Raw genomic sequence first — 24,722 nt, forward strand, 5'->3', positions numbered from 1 at the left:
AGAAAGAAAGTAATCTTTAAAAATATTTTTTAATACAGTTCTACGCAAGAATGCTGGCAAAACGTTTAATTCATGGGTTATCTATGTCTATGGATTCTGAAGAAGCCATGATCAATAAATTAAAGGTAATTTAAGCCTTTGATCTGATAATGTCCTAGAAATTATTCCATGAGCACATAAAGATATTCATTGGAGCATTATATGTAGTAATGAAATATTTCATCAATAGGAGACTGGTTAAAAAATATAGAATGTATATTCATGTGGTGGGATATGCAAATACTGTATTGAAAAGACAGAATCTCTCTATATTGATTTAGAATCATCCACAAGATATAAACAGTGTTAACTTTACAAAAGATTTGTATTACTTAATGAATGAATACAGCTAAAGTATTCCTTTAAGTACAAGTTTTGGAGTGCAGTTGAATTTCAGGTCATTTTTATGTCATTTTAGCATACACACTGATGAGATAAATAGCTGATTCATATTTATCATGAGTTAGTAGTTGATAATTTCTACATAGTAGACATTGAATATACCATGTGGTCCTTTTTAAACATACCAGTCAATAGTTATCTTTTGATTTTTAAAAATAATGTAAACACAAAGCATTTTATATCCCAGGATTAGAGATCCAAATGTTCTGAACTGGTGATGACAGAGTTTTGAATAATTTCAAGGAAGTGGATTTCTTCATTATTCAGTAGATGGTATTAAAAATATGCCTAAGTACCCTCCTTTTTAAACTGACTACTGACTCAAATATGCCTAGTCATCTTTCATGTGTATTTTATAAGGTATCTTACATACAGTAATGGAGCATTTTGTAGTGTTGAAATAAGATACATGGATTTATAGAAAAGTTTTTATTTTAAAGGGAAATTTATTGTTTTATAAATCTGTATTTTCATTTATTCTGCATTGAAAAGGAAAAAATCTTTGAAAGGTTTTGCTTTGAATAGCTGCTTTGGATTATGAATAATAAAGGCCTTTGGAGTAAATATATAAGCAGGACCTTTGACCATAGACCTATCAGTAGAAACACATTCTTTTTTTTTTTTTTTTTTTTATTTTATTTATTTGACAGAGAGAGACACAGCTAGAGAAGGAACACAAGCAGGGGGAGTGGGAGAGGGAGAAACAGGCTTCCCGCGGAGCAGGGAGCCCGATGTGGGGCTCGATCCCAGAACCCTGGGATCATGACCCGAGCCAAAGGCAGACGCTTAACGACTGAGCCACCCAGGCGCCCCAGTAGAAACACATTCTTAATAATCAGTATGGTTTTTTATTTTTCTTTTTAAATCTTATATTTTTAAAAACTTTTTCTTTTACAGCAAGCCTGTGGTTATGAGTTTACCAGCAAGCTACATCGGATGTATACAGATATGAGCGTCAGTGCCGATCTCAACAATAAATTTAACAATTTTATCAAAAATCAAGACACAGTAATAGATTTGGGAATTAGTTTCCAAATATATGTTCTGCAGGTATGAGTATGTGTTCCATTGTGGGCATTTTTTTACCACTTCAAATATTCTGATGCAAAGGATTAATGTATGGATGCCTGATTACATTTCTTTCAATCAGTGGATGGTAGGTAGCTTCTAAAGTTAACGTGTTATATTGAATTGGAATGAAATGTGTCATGATAGAAGTGTTGATGGGTTTTATCAACATTTTGAGGAAGGTAAAACAAAAAGGCGCTTTAGTCACTTAAATCATTTTACAAATTTTTATTTTTAAGTTAGGTATTTATTTGTTTAACTTCTTTCCTTCTAGGCTGGTGCATGGCCTCTTACTCAGGCTCCTTCATCTACATTTGCAATTCCCCAGGAATTGGAAAAAAGTGTACAGATGGTAAGTTTGCAGGAAATATGTTATAAGACCAAAGAAACTTTAATAATTGTCTTCATGTTATATTACTTTAAATATTTTTTCAAAGTCTTAAGGCCTCATATGATATAAAAGTATATGCACAAATGATAGTTTGTCTGCCTGTAGGAAGTGTTAAGTTAGTGTAGTTCCTAATATTAAAACTAAAATGCTAAGGGTGTGTCATATGGTTCTTTATCAAAGTGTATCTCTTATTTTTATTAAATCAGTTATCTGCTCTTAAGCAGTTTTAAATTACAGAAATTTTGGTATTAGAAGAAAATTTAGAACCCAGTACTTAAAATAGTCATTTTCTAACTTTTCATTTGAATTTGGAGCCAATTTTGTGCCCCCACATTTATCCCCTATAATAGTTATTTTTATTTCTGGGCTGTAATTTAGGTAAGTATTGGAATGTGAAATAATCTAGAAAAAATGCTTTAAAGTGTGACTGAATATAAACCTTACAACGCTTACCAAAAAGCTTTTAAAGAGACTATATCTTTACAGCTTTATTGGGATATAATTAATATACCATATGTCCTAGCCTGTTCAGGTTCCTATAATAAAATACCACAGACTGGGTAGCTTATAAACAACAGAAGTATATTGCTCACAGTTCTGGAGGCTGGACACCTGAGATCAGGGTGCCAGCGTGGTCACTTGAGGGCCCTCTCAAGGTCACAGACTTCTTGTGTCCTCACATGGTAGAACGGGCTGTGGGGTCTCTTTTATAGTAAGCACTAATCCCATTCATGAGGGCTCCATCCTCATGATTTGAGCACCTCCCAAAGGCCTCACCTCCTAATACTATCATACTGGGCATTAGGATTTAGTATATGAATTTGAGAGGGACACAAATGTTCAAACCATAGCACTATATAATTCATTCATTCAAAGTATATAATTTCAGTGATTTTTAGTATATTCACAGTTGTGCAACCACCACACAATTTCAGAACATTCTTATTGCCCCAGAACTCTCTCTCTAAAACCTCCTACCTATTAATAGTCATTCCCCATTTTCCCCCAACTCCCTTCCCCACTCCTCCCAGCCCTAGGCGATCTACTTTCTTTCTCTATAGATTTGCCTCTTCTGGACATCTCAAAGTCTTACCATTTGTGACTAACTTCATTCACTCAGCATAATGTCAGGGCTTATCCCATGTTGTAGCATGTATCAATAGTTAATTCCTTTTTATTGCCAAATAATATTCTATTGTATGGATATACCAAATTTTATTTGTCCATTCATCAGTTGATGGACATTTGGGTTGTGTCCACCTTTTTGGTATATGAAAATGCTACTGTGAACATTCATGTACAAGTTTTTGAGTGGACATGTTTTCATTTCTCTTGAAACTAACCCTTTTTAATTTCCTAACTCATCAAAAGAGGTTTCTTATCTCTTGACTGGATGTAAGTTTGGGTAGCATTTTTTTCTAGAGAAATCTTCATTATTGCATTTGGGCAGTAACTTGAGGTTGAAAATGGTATTTCATTACACTATTCCCTACAGATGTTTGCAATGGGTAATTTGAGTCATTTTTTTAAAGTAAATGTGTCTTTTGTTTCTTTCAAAAAAAGGATTATAAAGACAATAACACAGTGTAGGCTCTGGAATCATAATTTCTGGTTTCATATGCCCTGCCATTTACTATGCTCTGTGACTTTGGGCAAATAACTTTCTGATATTTCTGATGTTAGGACTACTCAGAGTGTTGATATGAAGATAAAATGAAATAATGTAAAGCGCTTAGCCTGGTGTATAGTAAGTACTCAATAAATGGTAGCTGATATAGAAGAAGTAATAGTTATAGTAGTAGTGATAATAGCAGAGTATAAACAACCAGGTAGATTTCAAGATACCAAACATAAGGTAGACTTTCAGACTAGGAGTCTAACTTAAGAACTTCTTGAGTCTTCTTTAGAAAGGCATGATAGCACAACCATCTTAAAAACTGTATGAAGAAAAGCATTCATTTGGGTGGGCAGGTTATTATGGATTTTGTAAAAAGGATAGATGCAAGCTAGGGGCAGGAGATGGGGTAGCCAGGTAAGACATTTTGATGTACTCATCTTTAACAGTACTAAAACTTACTTCTTAAAAGAACCTGAGTTTTTGAATTGCAATTAAGGCAGAGAATAGGTGCTGCCAGAAATAGTTTCCTTCTAATTTTATGTTGTGGTTCTCTCTCCCCTTGAGTTAATCATTTTCCATTAACAGTTTTTTAACCCCTTCAACTTTTATTAATGTATAACCTTCATCAGGTTTCAGTTTCTTCATTTGCAAACAGGAAGTGGGTTCTTTTCTGACTATAAAATTATGATTCCAAGAATATTGTCCTCTCCATTTGGATTTTTTCTAATTACCAGTAGAGGGAGTTTGTCCTTCTATTTTTTTCCTAGTAAATCCAAGTGTTCAGTTACATAGGACTCAAAATTCATCTGTGTACTTAACACTGTACATTTTCACATATAAATTAATTCATCTTGCCTTAGTGATCATTTATGTTTTATATCTTAATCTTAAATATAGCAGTTTATCAAAAATGACTTTCATTTTACACATATGAATCTTAAAACTATGGAAATGAAGCTTTAATTAAAAGTAGTTTATTTTGCATATTAGACCAATAATCTTCATTGTTGTATTTCTTTTGTACCTGGTCTACAAATCTGAATAATACCGAAGAAATATAAAGTAGTGTGTATTAATGCAGCTCTTTATTAGAAGTAAATATGAATTGTTTATTTTTAAGGCCCTTTGAGTTCTAATTAATACTCTCAAATGGTATTTAAAGAATGGTGTCCTAGCCTGACTATTATTTATTTTAAAATGAGAAGTTTAGGCAAGATATATTTTTTACTAATAAACTTTGGTAGCATAATTGTTTAATGATATAATGAAGCAAGGTTTTATAACTTTTGTCTTTGAATACCAGATGAATTTATAATGTTTCCATTTGGTACTCAATCTTTTTGTTCTTGACTAGTTATTTATGAAAATCTTTAATCAGATTTTAAATTTAAGGGTAAAGGAATGTTTTCTGTTGGCATATCTGTTATCATTATCAATAAAACTTTATTGATAGTACTAGTTGTTAGGAGTAGAAAGAGGCAAAACATTGCCTTCAGAGCTTGGAATATACATCCCGATGCAGGGCTCGATCCCTGAAATATACATCCTTGCACTTAAATAATTTAGAACATTTTAAAGTTTGGTTTTCTCAATTTCAGAATGTTTTATTTTGCTTTTGTCCACAAAGTCATTATAAATGTTTCATAATTAAATTAGGAGTTATATAATAGTAATTGAATTTTATTGACACCTTTGAAGGTTATTAATTAGTCAAAGCCTACTTCTGGGATCCTTTCATGACATTATTTTGACTTTCATTTGTCTAGATTAGATCCAGGCAGAAAATCCTAAGTATTTCAATTGTTAGTTATTTCCTATCTATCATGCCAGGGACTTGGTGGATTTGCACCATTGGAGGGAAGGCATGCTCAGCAAGTTAGCTTACCAGGACTAAGCAAACTTGGAATAGACTGCTGAAAAAATGCACTAATTTTCTTGGCTGGCAGGTCAAACATTGCTGATTGCTTTATTGAAACTTTGTTTTGGGAGTACAGAAGGTTAAGTTTGATACAATTAAAAGCTTTAGGTGTAAATATTACATGTGGCACATTATGCTGAAAGTATGTCCACAATTCTGAATTGTGATTTGATGTGTTTGCTTATTTTTCAGTTTAATAATGAAATTGAGTGTTTCGGGTTTTGTTTTGTTTTTTTTACATTTCAGTATCATTTTCTCACTATATATTTATGTTCTGACTCTTTAAAAGATATTTTTTGGATTGATGTCCTTCAATTACACATTCAATTCAGGGAAAGAGTTTTTTAAATTTCAAAGCAACGTTAATAGAATGTTAAATTGTTTACAGTAATATCAACAAAAGATACAAAGATGAGTACTTTGAAGTTTTGTTTGTATTAGTGTTTGGCTGGATGTGGAAGTTAAATTGTAGATACCACCTTATAGGTAACCACAGAAATATTAACCTGTCACTTCAGCAAGGGCATATGTTGGCAAATAGGAAAATAGAAATGAAGGTATGATTTGCATTTTCATATTGAAATTTATATGATGGTGTTTTTGGTCAGTAATTAGTATTTATAAAGTCCAAATTGCTATCATTCAAAACTGATAATCATTGACTATCTCATTTCTGAATTTATACAAAAAGTCAAATGTGGAGGGCTGTGGTTTAGTGGAGAGAACCCTGGACAAAGTTGTAAGTGAAAAGAGCTGCACTAATATTTGTATGATCTTGGTCAGGGACTTGCATGGATATGCTTTCTCATCTATAAAATGAGTAAGTGTACCAGATGGGTTATAATGTCTTCTCTAACATCAATTTCTTTTGTGTAGTAATAGCTAAGTAAGTTATGTTATAGTAGCTGAAAATACTTTTTTTTCTTTTTTACAGTTTGAATTATTTTACAGCCAGCATTTCAGTGGAAGGAAACTGACATGGTTACATTATCTCTGTACAGGTAACATGCATTTAATTATATCTAGTGTAGTAAAATTTACCTGATAAAAGTATCTTAATAATTTAGGAAAAGATTTCTTATAGCCTAATGATAGTTTTTTTCCCTAATGATGGCTTTTAACCTCTTTTCCTCTGTCTACCCTGCTGGTTATCATTAAAGCAACTATTAATGAAGTTTAAGTGCAGCACTTTTTTTTTAAGATTTTTATTTATTTATTTGAGAAAGAGCACACGCAGGGGGAGGGGCAGAAGGAGAGGGAGAAGCAGACTCCCCACAGAGCAGGAAGCCTGACACAGGGCTCAATCCCAGGACCCTGGGATCATGACCCAAGCTGAAGGCAGACGCTTAACCAACTGAGCCACGGGGCAGCACTTTTTTAATAGTGCTTTATAAATTTATGCTGCTTATATTATTATTGCTTATTAAGAAAGTTTCTGAATTTTATAATAGTTTATTACATTTCTGTAACACACCAGTTTATCTAGACATTAGAAATTTTATCTAGAAACCAAGACTTGACAGGTCAGATACACCTAAAAAACTGTTTTCTCTAAATATGTCAGAAATCCTCAGAAATTTCTTTAACCATTATAGCATCATAAGGATATTTAACCATTTGATTTTTATTTGTGGTACTGTAGTGAACTGCAGTAATAAATGCTTTTTGCAAAATGTCGCAATTAATTTCCAGTAGTTTCAGTTTTAGAAAAGTTTAGTCAGAATCCAGTCCTTTGCTTCTTTTTGGAACAGTGGGGTCCATTTATTTGATAGTAGGATTAATACCTGAATGATTGTAGACTGTGCAGTTGCTCTGAGTTGCCTGAAGATGTTAGCCAAAGCAAACACTCAAATTCTCTCTACTTTCATTAAAGCTATGCTTTGAAAGTACATTGAATCAACTTTCCTTTTGTATAAGGAAAGGGTATATATCTCCTAGGAATGGCATGAGAATATTTGATCAGTCAGGTGCCGTAACCTTTGTTAGGAAATTCTTTCACTCACATAAGAGAAATTTCATTAAGAGAAACTTCATCTAAATAATTTCTTTTAAGTGCCATTTATTTGACCACTTTATATTTGTAATATAATGTCTCATTATGTTAGTACATATTAGTACATAATTGGTACATGTAATATATACTTATACAAGTTTATCTTTATTAAATTGGGCATTTACATTTTTTTCAGCAGTTTGTGAAATAAAGAGATACGATATTCTTAATAAGTGGTCAGTTTGTACTTGGCCTTTAGTTTTACATCTGTTATGAATTTTTTCTATTTTCATTTAGTAAATATAATTGGTTTTAAGGGGAAAAAATTGCTCAACCAGTGTTTTATTTTTATTTATTTATTTATTTTTAAAGATTTATTTATTAGAGCGAGAGAGAGTGCACAAGTGGGAGGGGCAGAGGGAGAGAGAATCTCAAGCAGACTCCCCGCGAGCAGGGAGCCCGACACAGGGCTCGATCTCACAACCCTGAGGTCATGATCTGATCCGAAACCAAGAGTTGGACACTTAACTGACTGCACCACCCAAGTGCCCCACTCAACCAGTGTTCTAGATAACTAAAAGAATTTCTAATATAACTTAATGTACTTGAATTTAATTTAGTTTTACTTCCCCTGAATGTCTTGTGGAGTTTACTCTCTTTGTTTTTCTAATTACCTCAGCAATAATCAGCCTGTCTCCTAAAGTATTTTAATGAGGGGCTCACTTTTTTGGTGTTCAGCAACTAATTGTATATAGAAATAAAGAAAAAACTATATACATAGTTTTTGCCATTGGAATTTGACCTGAAAAGTGTTATCAGTAACACCTTAAATAGGAAGGAGATCAACATTCTTTTCCTGTTTTTGAACTGTACTAAATTCCCAAGCTGGTCCATAATAACCAGATTTTTGGAGCTCATTTGTTCTTTTTTTTTGGTCTGTCTGTAGTGTTGTGTACATGTGTCTTAATTAAAGCCAAAGAGCTTATTCCTTTGGAAAAGAGATGTTAGCCTTGTAAATTCATTTCTTGTTTTGAATCACTGAAAGCACTGAAAATACCTGAGATCTATCAGTGAAGCCATTGGCTAAGGTTTTATTTTGGTTTTGTTTCTCATTAACAAAAAGTTCTCAAACACCATCCACCTTTAAGATGCTTGTTCTGGTGTCGCCACATTTGTCATGAGGCTCCAGGGCTCCTTTAAAACATTGGCTCTGATTCTGGACTGATCACTCAGAGTTCTGTTTCTCGAGAACCCCTATCGTTCATATTTACACATGTAATCAGAATTACTCTTTCCTAGTCCATTTCCACATTTCCAGGTATTTTTTGTATTGTAATCCAAGGGTCTTTACAAATGGTTGGAGATGGGGTATCAAGTGGTATTTGGAGGAAGTTAGAATCAGAACATGTAGGGTTATTAGCCTATTACGTCTGTAACCTTGAGCAAATTACTTAACTTCTCTGAGCCCATTTTTTCATCTTTATCTTTGTAAAATTCATTTATCAATTCAGAGAATCATCTTCTTTGTTCCTAGTACTGCTGTATGTTAAGTACAGATAAAATACAGAGGCCCAGCCCTCAAAAAGCTCACATCTAATGGGAGGACAGACAAGTAGATAATTATGATAAATGTTTTGACTGTTGTAATAGAGAGGCAAGCCCAGGGTATTAGTTTCCCTTGGATTGGTGGTAGCAGACAGCCACTGGTAAAGGAAAGCTTCTGAGTAAATAACATCTAAACTTGGTTTTCAAGTGTGAATAGGACTTAGCCAAGATAGGCAAAGAAGGATGTTGAGAGCATATTACCAACAGAGGTAAGAATTTTAAGAAGTAAGCAACTATGCTAGGAGATGTGACAGAGCTACTGAATGAGAGAACGATGAAAATTCCATTGGATTTATGACTAGGATATTGGATAGAATTATTCTGAGAGAAAAACTGGATGAAGAAATAAATACGGAACCCAGAAATTTACACTGTCTGGATATAAATAAGTTTTATTTACGGCACATCAAGATTTTGTAGGAATCCTGTCAGCTGCTGAGAGAGAAGTTGAGAAATGAATTCAAGGAAGGTAACACTTCCTTGGTTAATACATAAATATGTAGATAATATATAAATAATACATATAATTAGATCGCACTAGCAATTAGTGAACTGTGTCCTATAAGTGTTATTTGCCAAAATGAAAGTCACACCATATTGTTGCGCATACCTTAAAAGGTTCTATTCTATCCTTGACTGAATTCTTTTCATTATTGATTTCAAGTACTTTAACAGCTAAAATTGTGAGGGCTTTTTACATTATCCAATGTCCAGTCCATATGTAGATTTCCCTGACTGTCCCCAGAGAGACTTTATTGCCTGTTTTTAATGTAATCAGAGGTCACTAATTGCGCTTGGTTATAGTGTTTTCCCGCTTCTTTTCCCTACCACTTCTTTTCTAACCCCTTTTAGCCCTCTTGACATACTTTTTTAAAAAGACCAGACAGTGTTTGGATTTGTCACATTATTTACTTGTGATGTATTTTATTTGTTTTCTATTGCGTGTACTTCTCTAAATTAGTATTTCTAAATTAGGTCCAAAAGTTTGATTCTATTCAAATTACATATTGTCAGCAAGAATACTTTTTATTTATTTATTTTTTTTAATTTTTTTTTTAAAGATTTTATTTATTTGAGAGAGAGAGAATGAGAGAGAGAGAGCACGAGAGGGAAGAGGGTCAGAGGGAGAAGCAGACTCCCTGCCGAGCAGGGAGCCCGATGTGGGACTTGATCCCGGGACTCCAGGACCATGACCCGAGTCGAAGGCAGTCGCTTAACCATCTGAGCCACCCAGGCGCCCAGCAAGAATACTTTTTAAATGGCAGTCCTGTATACTTCGTAATGCATTACATCTGAAGGCATGTAATGTCAGATTGTCCACTATTAGAGAACTAAAGTTGGTAAGGTGGTGACCACCAGATCTCTTTATTGTAAAAATACTCTTTTCCCCTTTTCAATGAACAGTTGATCCAAGGGGTGATACCGAGGTCCCATATGAATACCCTTTTTCAGGAACAACCTTACCTAATGGCTTTGGCACCCACTGATGATCATGGCCTGAATCAGTTATTCCATTACTGGCTGCAAATTGGTGATACTATATCATTCATTTGGCATTTAGTAACTGACATTCTTCTGTAAAGAAAGGCTTTCCCTTAGAGACTAAGGAGCTGTCCGTAATAGGAGAGTAATTTGGGTGAAACTATTGTGAGTTCTGCCTACTCATTACTTCCTGTAGTTGTAAATATCTCTTCAGTTATGTTTGGTGTATTTTTTGAAGTAAGTGTGTATCAGAATGCTTTATTCTAGTTTGGAGTTTCATCGAGTTTGCCAACCTATTCTGCAGGTTAAATGACCTGTTTTGTCATTTTCCTTTTCTGTTTACATGGCAGTAATTAAGTGAATCATCAAATTAGAGATGTCTTTCCCTGCCCCACATGTGCCCTCTACCCTTATCCCAGTCTGTTCAACTGTGAGCTAATAAAATGGTGCTGAAAGGGGGGCAAGAGGCCCAGATACCCCTAATGCCAACAATTAAAAAATAGGAGGGGCGGGGAAAGGGCCTTAATATGGTACTAACTAGTTTTCCTGGTGTTGCAGAATGAACTTAATAACTAAATGACACTTTGACCCTTTACTGGCATTGTCTCCTAATGCTTCTTGGTTCTGGTGGTGATGAAAGACTATTTGGTGTGGCAAGAAGCTCATTCTGGGTCCCAACCCATGACAGTATATTATAGTACTGGATCTGATATATACATCACTGGATGTGTGGCCTGATGGTCCTACTTCATCATCTACTTGCTTGACGCATTGTTTCATACTTGTTTCTGACATATGATTAAATAGTCCTTGCACAAATGATACAATTTATGTGATATTTTGCTTTTCACCACATTTCCCAAACTTAAATGTTGAGATGAGAGTCCTTAAAGTATTCTTTGTACTGTTGGCAGGATACTCCTGATGTTAACTTTTTACTTAAACTCTTTGTGCGAATTGATTATTCTAATTAATATATTAAACCTTCTTTCATGAAGATTCAGAGACAAATTTTTTCTTAAGGTGTTTCCAAATAATTATCTGAGTAACTTGTTTCTGAAATAGACTGAGGCAGAATGAAAATTAGAATAGGCATCTCTGTGATAATAAGTTAGTTGGAGAATTGACTTCATATCCTTTAAAATTTTTTAATTATATATGTATAAATCAAAGCACAAAATCTTCATCAGAGTTACTAATTACCACTAATAGGGAGAAAGAATGTAGCCTCTAGGGTAAGTTCATGTGAAATACAGCTTCCTTGAGTTAAAATGTAGAGCTCTAAAACCAGATCTTGTAGTGGTTTATTTTATAATCTGTTAACAATCAAATAATTCAGGGTGTGTGTGTATGAGAGACACAGATAAAGAAATACCGTCACTAAACCACAGCTTTATGCTTTAGGAAACAGTTTGTTGACTTGCATTAGCTTTTTATTTTACATGTTATGTAGTGCATACATGTTTGTCATACTGTTTGTTACAAACTTTTCAGTGTGCTCTCTCCTTGGGATGTTGCAGAACCATAGTGTGCCTAAACCTGCTGTATCATTTATAGCTTTCAGGGTAGTGTAGAATCTATAACTTTTTTATTCTATCAATTATTTCAGCAAAATAATGAATCTGTCTTTTTTGTCTCTCCTTCCATTTGTTTGCCCCTAGGAAGTTACTTGGAAGAATAATGTTTGTATATGAGACAAAATAGCATTGTTAAATTTTAGCAGAAACTGTGGGTTAGACAGAGCCATTGGAGAAGCATCGCCTGTATACTTGTAGACCTCCCTGAGTGCTTGAACGTTGCCAGATGGAGACAGCACATGAGGCGGTTATTTGTCACAAGCTGTCATTCTCTCCCTTTGTCTGTCTATCTGTCCATTTCTCCTCCTACCCTCACCTCCTCATAACTGCTTTTTCTTGCCCAAGTCATAGCTTTTCTAGTAACATTTAAAGACATTGTTACTTACTGGTAGAGGTATGATCATTTAATTGTGATTTATACTGCATACTCAAAACTAATAGCTCTCCCTCCAGCCCCCCAAACAAACAAACTGATTACACTGCTAGCAAGAATGGCTTCATAGCAATTTAATAAATCCTTGGTTCATTCTCCCAGGAGAAAGTAGCTGAAATAAACAATTATTACTCAAGTAATTTTGAAATGTTTCTTTGAATGATCAGTTTATTATCAACAATTTTGTTTTAATTGTAGGTGAAGTTAAAATGAACTATTTGGGCAAACCATATGTAGCCATGGTTACCACATACCAAATGGCAGTTCTTCTCGCCTTTAACAACAGTGAAACCGTCAGCTATAAAGAGCTTCAGGACAGCACTCAGATGAATGAAAAGGAACTGACAAAAACAATCAAATCATTACTTGATGTGAAAATGATTAACCATGATTCAGAAAAGGTATGGGGTAGTATTTCAAGGAATTTAAGCATTATAAATATATCTTTTTCATAAGATGTTTGCAGTTTTTTAAAGTAAGATAGTAATTGGTAATGTCCTTTGTATTTTGGAAAGCACTTGAGTCAGCTAACAATGCTACAGGCTCCTTACAACTATGAGCTTCTGGAATCACAGAGAAGTTGGTGCCTATGTGCCCTTTATAGTTTGATTTCATTTGTCCCATACTGTGACAGTGTACTGAAAATTGTGAAAGAATTGCTATCAGGTGGATTCTGGTTATTTGAGGTTAAGAACTGTAGCGTATTTTTTTTTTCATGTGTTTAATTGATATTTATTTAATTACATGGTTCTGTAATAGGAAATGACCACCTATTGATATTATTTGTATGCATATTTGGCTTGTGTGACCATCCTAAATGCTCTCAGTCTCCTGGCCCTTCATTCCAGGACTCAACTAATAACCACCATATGGTTGTACTATCTGTCACAAGAATAGCAAGCCAGTAATATACTTCTTTTCTTTTTAGATTTTTTTCCTAGTAACAAATTTTTGTTATTATTACAGTATATCTTGGATATTTAAGTGGTTCAAAAGCAATAGATGTGAGTTAAATCTAATTCAGATTGTGCCTATAAGAAAAAATTCTTGTAAATGAGGTATAATTTTTATTTTGGTGAAGTTAATAACCTATTTCTGTCATCAATTCATTTAATTGATGTTTGAGAGGCGGGAGGGGCAGAGGGAGAAGAGAATCCTAAGCAGACTCCCGACTGAGTGCAAAGCCCAACATGGGGCTCAATCTCATGACTCTGAGATCATGACCTAAGCTGAAACCAAGAGTCAGATGCTTAATTGTGCCATCCAGGCACCCCTAATTGATGATATTTTGTAGCTTGTAATTGAATAGCTTTAAATGGCATATATTCTGAAATTCAAATGAAGCTTTTCTTAATACTGAGAAATAATTGATTTTTCTGACTTCAGCATCCTAACAAAATACTAAATTCTTAAGATTTTAATTAAGTCAATTAATTAATTGTAAGTTAAGCATGAATTTTTTAAAACCTAAAGTTTAAGTTTAAATTTGCAAGCTAAATTTTAAGGGCTTAAGAAGTTGTATAGTTTTCTAAAATGTATTACTTTTGCTGCCCAGGAATGTACAAAATATAGTTTGCTTGTTTGCACGTTAAATTTTAATTATGAATCTGACATTCCTTAGCAGAACTTCTTAGCTTAGTATTGAGAATGAGTTCATTTGCCAAGTGCTTTTTGATCCTGCTGATGAGAAAACTCACTGTATGATCAGAGTGGCTTTTTTAAGCCTGATAGAGAAGTTATGAATATAAAAATTGGCTTAACTTAACACTTGAGAAAAGGCCACTTGCTTCAGGTAGACTGAATAAAACATGAGTTCAAGGGTAAACTTCATCAGAACCACACCAGGGTCATGTGTGCGCTGGAAACTACTTGCTTCTGTCATCCAGTTATTTATAATCTGTATTTTGTTACTGCAACACTGTTTTTTAAACAATTTTTTAAAGATTTTATTTATTTATTTGACATAGAGAGACAGTGAGAGAGAGAACACAAGTAGGGGGAGTGGGAGAGAGGGAGAAGCAGGCTTCCCGCTGAGCAGGGAGCCCGATGCAGGGCTCCATCCCAGGACCCTGGGATCATGACCTGAGCCGAAGGCAGACGCTTAACAACTGAGCCACCCAGGCGTTCCATGTTACTGCAACACTTTAAAAGACATTTGGTTGCTCACTTTTTCAAAATGGGGTGATAGAAAAACACTGAGCCTAGTAGTTCATAAGAATTAAAATGTTAAATTCTGTTTAAGCCAATGAGCTTTTGACTGTTTATCCAGTGGTTAATAATAGTTGGGCCACGAGATAGCTTATTTCTAAATCTAAACAGATTAAAATTCAAGTGTAAAATTAGAATTGTTTTTTGCTTCTTTCTTTCTTTGACAGAAGACAGGTACTTTTCTCTTAAATAATCTTTATAATGTAAAATGATGAGAATTTAAGTCTTCTTTGGTCATTTAATTTTATGGCATATTATTTGCACAACTCCAATGATTTTACTTTTTATAAGTATAAATGAATTATTTTTAATTGTAGGAAGACATTGATGCAGAATCTTCATTTTCATTAAATATGAACTTTAGCAGTAAAAGAACAAAATTTAAAATTACTACATCAATGCAGAAAGACACACCACAGGTAAGTGATTTTTAATGTCATTTCTTTTGGAAATATTTAAGCATTGAACTTGACACGTGGTAACTGAGATAATGCAAAACTTTGCACATCAAAATTGATAATGTGGTACATTTTTTGCTGGTTTATTCTCTGAATTTATGAATCTTGCAAACAAAACCGCTGCCAGTATTTTAGATTGTAAAAATAGTAATATAATGGGTATCTAAGGAAAAAGGTGTTGCAGTATAGTCATACTTACTTTTAGACTATATTAAAATGTGGAGCATTGCTTGCATTCTTCACAAAAATTCCTACCTTGAATAGTAATATAATCTCTCACATTTTTCATTTGTAAAATAAGGGAAAGCTTTATAACATTTTATTCAAAGAAAAGTTGTTAGAAATATTTCTCAAAATTTCATGTGCAAATGAACCACTTGGGATCTTGTTGATACTCACAGTGTAATCTAATAGGTCTGGAGTGAGGTTCAGACTACCAGATGAGCTGGTTTGCAAGGTGAACATCTACTGTTGATTCTTTTAACTCACTAATGCTTATTGCTTTGTTATGGGATAGCCTGGTAATGTCTCTTAAATTTCTTGATTACCTTATATGTGCCACCCTATCCTTGGCATGGGGCAGGATGCAAAGTTATATAAAATGTTAGGCCCTTTATGATGTAATATATGGTGATTAACATAACAATAAAAAATTAAAAAAAAATGTTAGGCCCTCTCCAGGAATTACTCCCCCATGGGGAGACTGATGGGTTAGTTAATTGCTAATTAAATTTAAACCCTAAAATGTTTGCGATCCCATTTTTCTCTGGAGTAATGAATAATAATTTGTAATATTTGGATTATAGTTTATCTTTTATTTTTTGAAAGATATTTATTTATTTGAGGGGAAGAGGGGCAGAGGGAGAGCGAGAGAGAATCTCAAGTAGAAGTCTTGAAAATCACTGCTCTGTGTCATTTAAGTTCTACTTTATTGCCTGTTTACATTAAATACATTTTACAATAGTGTTAATTTTTTTAATAACCTTCCAACTTTAACCCAAGAAATTATAAATAATTGACTGTAGGTATTCGTTTGGTAATGGTTATGTGATACTGGGCACATGATAACTGTGTAATTTGATGCTCGGTATTGATTGGAAATTTATGTAAACTCACTGATAAAATCAATTATGAAAGGTTCAGTGACTTAATGTCTCATTTAATTTTTTTCCTCCCCCTGTGAAACAGGAAATGGAGCAGACGAGAAGTGCTGTAGATGAGGACCGGAAAATGTATCTCCAGGCTGCTATAGTTCGTATCATGAAAGCACGAAAAGTACTTCGTCATAATGCCCTTATTCAAGAGGTAAAAGGAGGAGAAGCCCTCAAGGTTTTTTGTGGTAACGGGTATTATCAATGAATGGATTAGGAGTGTTTCTTTGTCAAAATGATACATAAATAATAGGATTCCCAGATAGCGTATAGAAGTGCCTCATTACTTAATGAAAACAGTTACTCACTTATAATTTCAGTATTAAATTCAGGTTTGCTTTGGCTTAGATTTAGAGGTCTAAAGTTCACCAATATTTTGAGCCTTCTGTCCAGTTATTGAAGGAAATCGATGATTTCAAATCTTCATTCCATAAATATATGAGTGTCTACATGTGATAGAGTGCTGTGCTAGTCATTAGGGATGTGATGCAGAGCAACCCAAGATGTGGTTCCTGCCCTTTCAGAGTTCACCTTCTAATAGGGAAGAAATACATTATTGAAATAGTATGCAAGCAAAATATAAAATTACATTAACATGCACTGGAAAAGAGCTACAGTAGTATGAGAATGTACACAAAAGTACTGACTTAGGGGATGTTGGGGAAAGCTTTCTTGAGAAGGCTAGGACTTGGAAGGTGAGTGAAGTTTAAATAGAAGCTGGGGAGTATGGATGCGTATTTAGATAGATGAATTAATTTATAGTTTAATTTAGTTATTTATGAATATTATTGGATTTTGCTATATCTGTGTTCTGTTTTGTAATTCCTTCACAACAGAAACATTAGGCCTTTTCCTTATTTTGCATTAAATTTTTTTTGTCATCACCATTGATCTAATTGTTTCCTCTCTCCTTGTGCACTGACATCTGAGCTTAAAAAATTTAATAATGTTCATGGCATTCACTTGCTTGATGTATCACATCCATCCATTTAGAATGATTTTAGTCATTTTAATTAATACGATTTTGTAACTACTTTAAGTATTTTTTTCCCATATGGATTAAGTCTGTTTAATGGAACCTCAGTACATTTGAGGCACTTCACAGCTGATTGGTTAAAAGTAATTATTTATAGCTGACTGATTAGCAGTAGTTTGACATCCATGTCTCTCTCACACAGGTGATTAGCCAGTCAAGAGCTAGGTTTAATCCTAGTATCAGCATGATTAAGAAGTGTATTGAAGTTCTCATAGACAAACAGTACATCGAACGCAGCCAAGCGTCAGCAGATGAATACAGTTACGTAGCGTGATGTCGCTCTCCTCTAGTGTGGGTGTGAGAAGATCATTGCCATCACCATTTGGTGTGTTCCTGTGGGAAAAAGCAGGCCTGTGCCTCCATAATTTGGTCATTTGGCAGCCCCTGTTTTTCTGCTGTTTACAACATCACCAGTGCCACGTCATGAGCGTCAGAGAAAATGCCTAGAGATATTTCAAGCTCATGTCATTATGACATTTCTTAAAACTTTATTAAAAGAATGAGTGAAGTATTGCTGAAATGTGGAAATTTGGTTGGGTACCATGCTTTTTCTCCCTTCACGTTTGCAGTTGATGTGTTTTTTTTTTTTTTTAATGTATCTTAAAGGACATAAAATAAAAAACTTAAATATTGTAATATGACAGATAACCTAATAATTGTATCTACATTAAAATGACAAACATGATAATGCTGCTTGTCAAATAAAAAAAATAAAGAAATAGAATGCCTTTTTTTATGTGGATGGAGTATCACACATAATAGTATATATATAAATGTTCATGAGTCATCAAAGCAGCTAATGCAGCTTTAGTTGCATTTTTATCCAAATGGTTTAATTCACTTTTACTCCTACTTAAGTCCTACGTGAAAAATGTCTAGATTATTGTTCTTGAATGCATAATAATGCATTCAACATAAAGAATGTTTTATTTTTATGGATTGGAACTGTGTTGGATTATGAGCGTTTTGAATGTTGAGGATTTAATTCTATCAAGAGTTTCTGGTGATAGGCTTACACCACAGAAATAAAGGACGAGGAGAATATGTGGTGGCCTCAAGTCTAGCATAGAAAGAGTTTCTCATTCAAAAGTTGTCTTCTGTTTTCATAATACATTAATTCTAATATAGACAAATACCCCAACTCTCTCAAATACCTCCCTTTCTACCTTTCTCTGGGTTATAGGAGATCCTGTGATACCAGTGTATTCTTTCCATTCTCCTACCTATATATTACCCTTACACACCCTAACATTTTGACACTAGATTCACTCTCACAAGTCATAGGTGCGCTTAGCACTGCATAACCTAAATACCTTTTTTTTTTGTCTGTATGGTGCATTACACCAGGTGCCACTTACATATGGACATGAAATTCCACTATTTTGTTTATTATATATATATATATATATATATTAACAGCAGTATTAGAATACTCTGGTCTATTGTATTATCTATCTATTCCACCACCACTATGATACACATAATGTAATTTTTTTAAGCTGGAATGTTTTAATGCATATCCCACATGAATCATTTTACTTACAGTACTTCAGTTTGTGTCTCTGACCAATAAGATCTTTTTTAAAAACAACAAAAACACAACTATAATGGCATTATTACACCTAACAATAATTACTTAGTATCATCTAATATGTGGTCCATATTCAAATTTGTTGCAAAATGGCTTCTACAGTTGGTTGGTTTGATTGCACTTTTTCTGACTCCTGTCTCTTTAAGTGTTGAAAAAAATCTACTGAACTTCCGATGACTTACTTATATACTGTATTTCTCATTTTACCTTTCTTCCTAGAGAGGAAGTAATGGCAAACCATATTAATATTGTACATTCACTGTCAGAAAACAAACCTTTGTTTTGATAACTTGTTGATAAAGTTTCCAAATTGATTCCTTTTTTTTTAGTATTTATAAATGTTAAATTAAGTCTTATCTTGATATCTAAATCGTCAAGAAAATATATTGAAAAATGGACAAAATACTTGTGCTGAGGTCTACAGAAATGACTGGCAAGAGTTTTCTTCACATCTTTTTCTCATTTTACCTGAAAGGAAACATTAAAGATACACTTGTGTGTGAGGAAGAAGAGGCCAGACACATTTGACCAAGTCTCCATCTGAAAGGGAGCAGTGTTTCAAATGAAGTCTAGCACACACCTTCCGCTGAGGAGAGTGAAGGGAAGGTTACAGTCTGGTCAAGTTAGGTCAAGCATTTGAAGTCATTACTGCAGAAGACCCTAGCACATGGCCCAGAGCACTAACCTGGCAGGCCCTGTGGGCAGAGGGGGTCAGAGCTGAAAAAGGGAAAGAAGAGGAAGGAGAGGAAAGGCTTCTCTGTGCTTGATCTTGGAACAAAAATAATGTGAGCAAAACTTTCAGAAGCTTTTAAAAAATTATTATTAATACTGAGATAGTTAACACAGTGAGTCAGTGATAACATTTTTCAGCCAGACAGCATGCAACTTTTGTTCACACTCTGTCCTCTTTGAAACCGGATTATTTTAATTGCTGCTGTAGGTTTATTCTAGGGGTTTAGTCCAAGATTTTATGACAGTTTGCTTTACTATAAACAAGAGAAGAGATACTTCTCGGGTTTGTGTTTTGCTTTATTTATAACTTACTACCTTTATAGGATTTTATAACCTGTATATGCTACAATGCTATAAAGTTTCTGTTAATTTTTTTAACCTTTACTGAGTACAGACTGTGACTGGTGCTTCCTCATATGTTATTTCGTTTGAACTTCAGATAATCCTGTTAACCAGGCAATGCTCCTCTCTCCTAGATGAGGAAACTAAATTAGGGGTTTTCCAGGAGTCATTGCCAGAAACTGCAGAACCTGAATTTAAATCCCAGTCAAAATTGTGGACCTAATAAATGCAGTCTCTCTCTCTCTCTCCTTCTCTCTCTCTCTCTCTATATATATAAAATAGCATATAAGATAGAAGTAACTTCAGTTTTTACATAAAGAATAGTTTTTCCTGACTTTAAAGAATAAAAATTTGTTTCTAGGTGATTTGTGAGAATCAACGCTTCCTATTTTAGTTTCTTAAGATACTTATTTAAGAAGTATATATACATTGTTAAACAGCTTATAGCTGATTCGTGGCAAAGGGTACTTGCAAATTTAATATCTTACATTCACATGTACAGCTATAGAACATTTATTTCAAGTATATATACTTAATGCAAACGTGTGTTCAGTTAAAATTTCTCCAACTATGTAGTAGCAATAGATAATTTATTAAGCTCTTAATTTTGGTTTCTAGTACACATTCTTGGTTGAGCAAGGTCAAAGTAAAGATGTGAACTTTTAAAGTACTAGTCCTAAGGGCAGCTGTACATAGACTGTAACTAAATGAGTAGAAATAATATGGAGAGGCCCACTGGTTGAAGTTCATGAAGCGTATGTAAAGCTGAGGCAATTAAATTAGGCAATTCTTATGTGAGATATACTACCCCATGGGCTAGAATTCATTAAGGTAGGATTCACTGATGGGGAGAAAAGCCCCTTTCATATATAGTGACTATACAACACAGGAAATTCTAAGGATCTTTCCTTCCCCTGCTCTCCGTCCATAGTTGAGCCAATTCACCTTTCATCATCTAACAAACATGTACTGGTGCCACGGTATTACGTGGATGTGCCACGGTATTACATGGATACAATCGTTGCAATGACAAGCAAAAAAGATATGGTCTGTGCCAACATGGAGCTTTTAGACTTGTAACAATCAGTCATAAATATGCCATTTCTAATGTAAGTGCTTGCGAAGGAAAACCCTGGGTACCTTAAGGAGAGTTACATAAGAGAAGTTAGAAGGGCAGAAAAAGCGGGAGAGCATATTCTAAATAGTAACAGCAAAGATCCTGAGGTAAGAAGCAGCAGCCGTAACCTAAGAACCAAAGTACCTGTATGGCTAAAATACGTGGCTTTTATGCAGGGCAAAAAAAAAGTTGGGTGGTAGGTGCATGAATATTCATTTTATTATGCTTTATAGTGTACATATTTATATTTTTTCTTTAGTGTTTGTGAACTATTTCAAAGTACTGTTTGCACATTTCAGTGGAAAATGGGTAACCTGCGTTAATGTGAAGAACAGATTCTAGAGGGCTGATGATGGATAGTGTGGATCCTAGGAGACCACCGCGAGGTGAGCAGTTACGGTGGTGGTGGCAGTGGCCATCTCCAGAGCGATAAAGTAGATGAAGCTGACATGTCTTCGTAATGCGTTGGGCTCGGGTGAATGACGAAAGGGATGAGTCAAAGATGGCTTGTAGATTTTTGGCTTTCACAACTCATGCAACTTAGTGAGTTAGAGGAAGCCTGGAACAGGACGAGGATGGGGGAGGAACATAATGAGCTTGGGTATAACACCTTGCATCTGATGTGCTTTTGAGATAACCGAAGGGAACAGGCAGTTGGTTCTACAGCCTCAAACCACTTTGTAGAGGCTCCTGCCCTGAATCTTGGAAACCATTCCCTTGAGGCTTTTTGATCCATTCTCATTTCCTTGACTCTTGCCATGAATTCAACAATGTCCAGGTTAAATGTGGTTAGAGATAAACATTTATTGCCAAACAAATGTATTACATACATTTTGAATCATAAAAACAAGAATGAAAAGGGATGAGAATATTTAGAAGTTTATACCCATTCTAGGATTTGTCTTTCTGTACTTCGGTGGGTGGTCTTTGTTATCCCACTTTGAGGCAAGGACACATTTATGGCAGTGGGGTAATTGAGCCAAAAGTTAATCTGCCATATGATTATTTCTTATATTCACAAATCTCTGTCAGCTACTGGTTACACACTGCCCTTGAGGGAGAAATATATCAGTGTTTTGCATTCTCCTGACAAGCTTAACGATACCATTTTTCAGCAAAAAGAAGGAACCTTTGGGAACCAACTTGTGGGAAAGAACTTGAGCATGAAAGGAAGGGTTTTTCCATTTTTGTTTATTATTTTTCTCCATTGTTAGTAGCTTACTATTTATAGTTACAGTAGTTGAAGAATTACAGCTTGTGTTAAGTTAGCAGTCCTGGGAGCAGGTAAAGTTAGTGGGTTAGCCAAATTGATATTTTCCTTGGAAGAACTTTGGTGGTGTAGGGAAAAGATGAAAAATTTCTGGTTTTATCAACTAGCTCATGAGACTACCCCTAACACTGCACTCAGTCATCTGCTGAGAGCCTCAACTTCTTAAAGTGGGTGGGTTTTACCTATTTGTCTCTTAGGGAAGAAAGGACAGACATGATAAGCAAAGATCTTCTTTTAGTAGTAGTAAACTGGCTTAGCATAAATTGTAACTAATATTTGGCCCAAGGAGGCCACTGATACAGCAGAAATATTCAGACATTAAAGGAAAAGTTGAATGCTGAATAGAAAAAAAAAGCTGTTTTAGTGTTTTAGTTTATATAGTGATGAAGCGACAAAATTTAAATCTGTGCTATGAAGTAAATATCTGAGATTCCTTGTTTAGATTGTATATTTTAAAATAACCATCTCTACATGTTGACAGTCAGGATGAAGATCTCCAGCCACTTGGTAAATTGGAAATATATGGTATGAGAAGAAATCAGGTGCATGCTCTCCCCACTTGTAAACTATGTGCTTGACCCTGTTTGGGGCCACCTTGTCCACTGCTCCACAAAACAGGGAAGAGTGGCACTCAGAGTAAGGAAGAGGTGTCCATAGCCTAACACCCCAACTTTTTTGTGCTTTCACTTGCACTGACCCATGTCTGAATGGAGGGAGCCAGTATGCATTACACAGGAGATTGTCCCTTTAGGAGGCCAATACTAGCTCTGAAGAAGTAAGGCTCACTGCTGGCCCAGTAATTTAATTTCCAATCTGAGGGGCGCCTGGGTGCCTCAGTCGTTAAGCGTCTGCCTTCGGATCAGGTCGTGATCCCAGGGTCCTGGGATCGAGCCCCGCATCAGGCTCCCTGCTCCGCGGGAAGCCTGCTTCTCCCTCTGCCACTCCCCCTGCTTGTGTTCCCTCTCTCGCTGTGTCTCTCTCTGTCAAATAAATAAAATCTTTAAAAATAAAATAAAAATAAATCCAATCTGATTAGATCCAAAAGTTTGGAGACCTGGGGGAAGAGCTTGAGGCAACTAATCTGGGATTCTCTGTGAAGCAGAGATAAAGGAAGAACCAAAGAGCTACCTGATTCATTTTTGTCCCTAGTAGACTATCAAACCCATCACGAATGACTCATAAAAGGGCAAGTAAGTGGCCAACTAAGGAATCTCATGGAACACAGTGGAGCACAGTAGTAGAGTGCTATGGTTTCCGAAAATACACTAGAGAAACAACGAAGTGTGATATGAACTGGGAGTTAGGGTAAGTCCTCTTCTGTTAAGTGTTTACTTTGTTAACTATTTGCTGTGGACATGTATGTTCATTTTTATGAGAATGATATAATGTATTTAGCTACATATTGAGTAAGTTTACTCTTACTTTACTGGGTTGGATAGTGCCCCCCCACCCCCCAAATTCATATTCCCCCAGAATCTGTGAATGTGACCTTCTTTGTCAGTAGGGTCTTTGCATTTGTAATTAAGTTAAAGTGAGGCCATCCTGGGTTAGTGTGGGCCCTAATATATTGACTGGTGTCCTTCTAATTAAATGGAAATTTGGACACAGACACAGGAAAGAAGACCATGTGAAGACAGAGGCAGAGATTGGAATGTGAAGCAACAAGCCAAGAACACCAGGGATTGCTGGGGACCACCAGAAACAGACAAGGAAGAGAGCACCAACATCTTGGTTTTGGACTTCTTAGCCTCTAGAATTGTGAGTGAATAAATTTTGTTGTTTCAAGCCACCAAGTTTATGGTGCTTTCCTATGGCAGCCCTAGAAAACTAATACAGTTCCCTTTATACATTTTTTCAATGGGTTTGTTTAAAATTTTTTTCTGGGCTTTTAATATTTTAAATAGTTTATATTTTAGTTAGGAGATTACACTTTCATATAAAAGCCAACGAAACATAAAATTTTCCAGTTTTTCCTTAAAAAGACATAGAGAAAATAGTTCCCCAAGAATCACCATTTACCAGATGATGAATATGTACACAAAAAGCCAAATGCTCTCCTGCAGGTATGATTGGTTAGCATATTTGGGTAGTTAAACCTTGTATTCAATCTGATGTGAACCTATAAACTGTACTGCTCTCTGGACAGAGTCATCACTTCTGCTGCATCTCCATGGAAATCATATTACTGATCCCACACATATCAGGAGAAAATGAGGAAGACTTGGAGCAAACCCAAGTCCATGGTAAGAACTATACAAAAAAGGCCTCAGCCAATGGTATGTAGCATCCTA

At 35.0% G+C, this 24,722-nt stretch overlaps 1 protein-coding gene across 4 annotated transcripts in view; it reads left to right on the forward strand.

Annotated features, from left to right (window-relative positions):
- CUL2 (cullin 2) overlaps positions 1–18,103 on the forward strand; it is a 102,077-nt gene extending 83,974 nt beyond the window's left edge. For all 4 annotated transcript variants that reach the window (XM_025885849.2, XM_025885848.2, XM_025885850.2 and 1 more), the window contains exons 14-21: positions 39–125; positions 1,339–1,491; positions 1,784–1,861; positions 6,371–6,437; positions 12,725–12,927; positions 15,052–15,153; positions 16,381–16,497; positions 17,522–18,103. In XM_025885849.2, coding sequence (XP_025741634.1) covers positions 39–125; positions 1,339–1,491; positions 1,784–1,861; positions 6,371–6,437; positions 12,725–12,927; positions 15,052–15,153; positions 16,381–16,497; positions 17,522–17,653 — 939 coding nt within the window. In that variant the 3' untranslated portion in view covers positions 17,654–18,103. The remainder of the gene's footprint in view (positions 1–38; positions 126–1,338; positions 1,492–1,783; positions 1,862–6,370; positions 6,438–12,724; positions 12,928–15,051; positions 15,154–16,380; positions 16,498–17,521) is intronic.
- Positions 18,104–24,722: the final 6,619 nt, after the last annotated feature.

The sequence above is a fragment of the Callorhinus ursinus genome, unplaced genomic scaffold (assembly GCF_003265705.2).
Source record: "Callorhinus ursinus isolate GAN/ISIS: 27379988/994484 unplaced genomic scaffold, GSC_fseal_2.0 scaffold62, whole genome shotgun sequence".
NCBI lineage: Eukaryota > Metazoa > Chordata > Mammalia > Carnivora > Otariidae > Callorhinus > Callorhinus ursinus.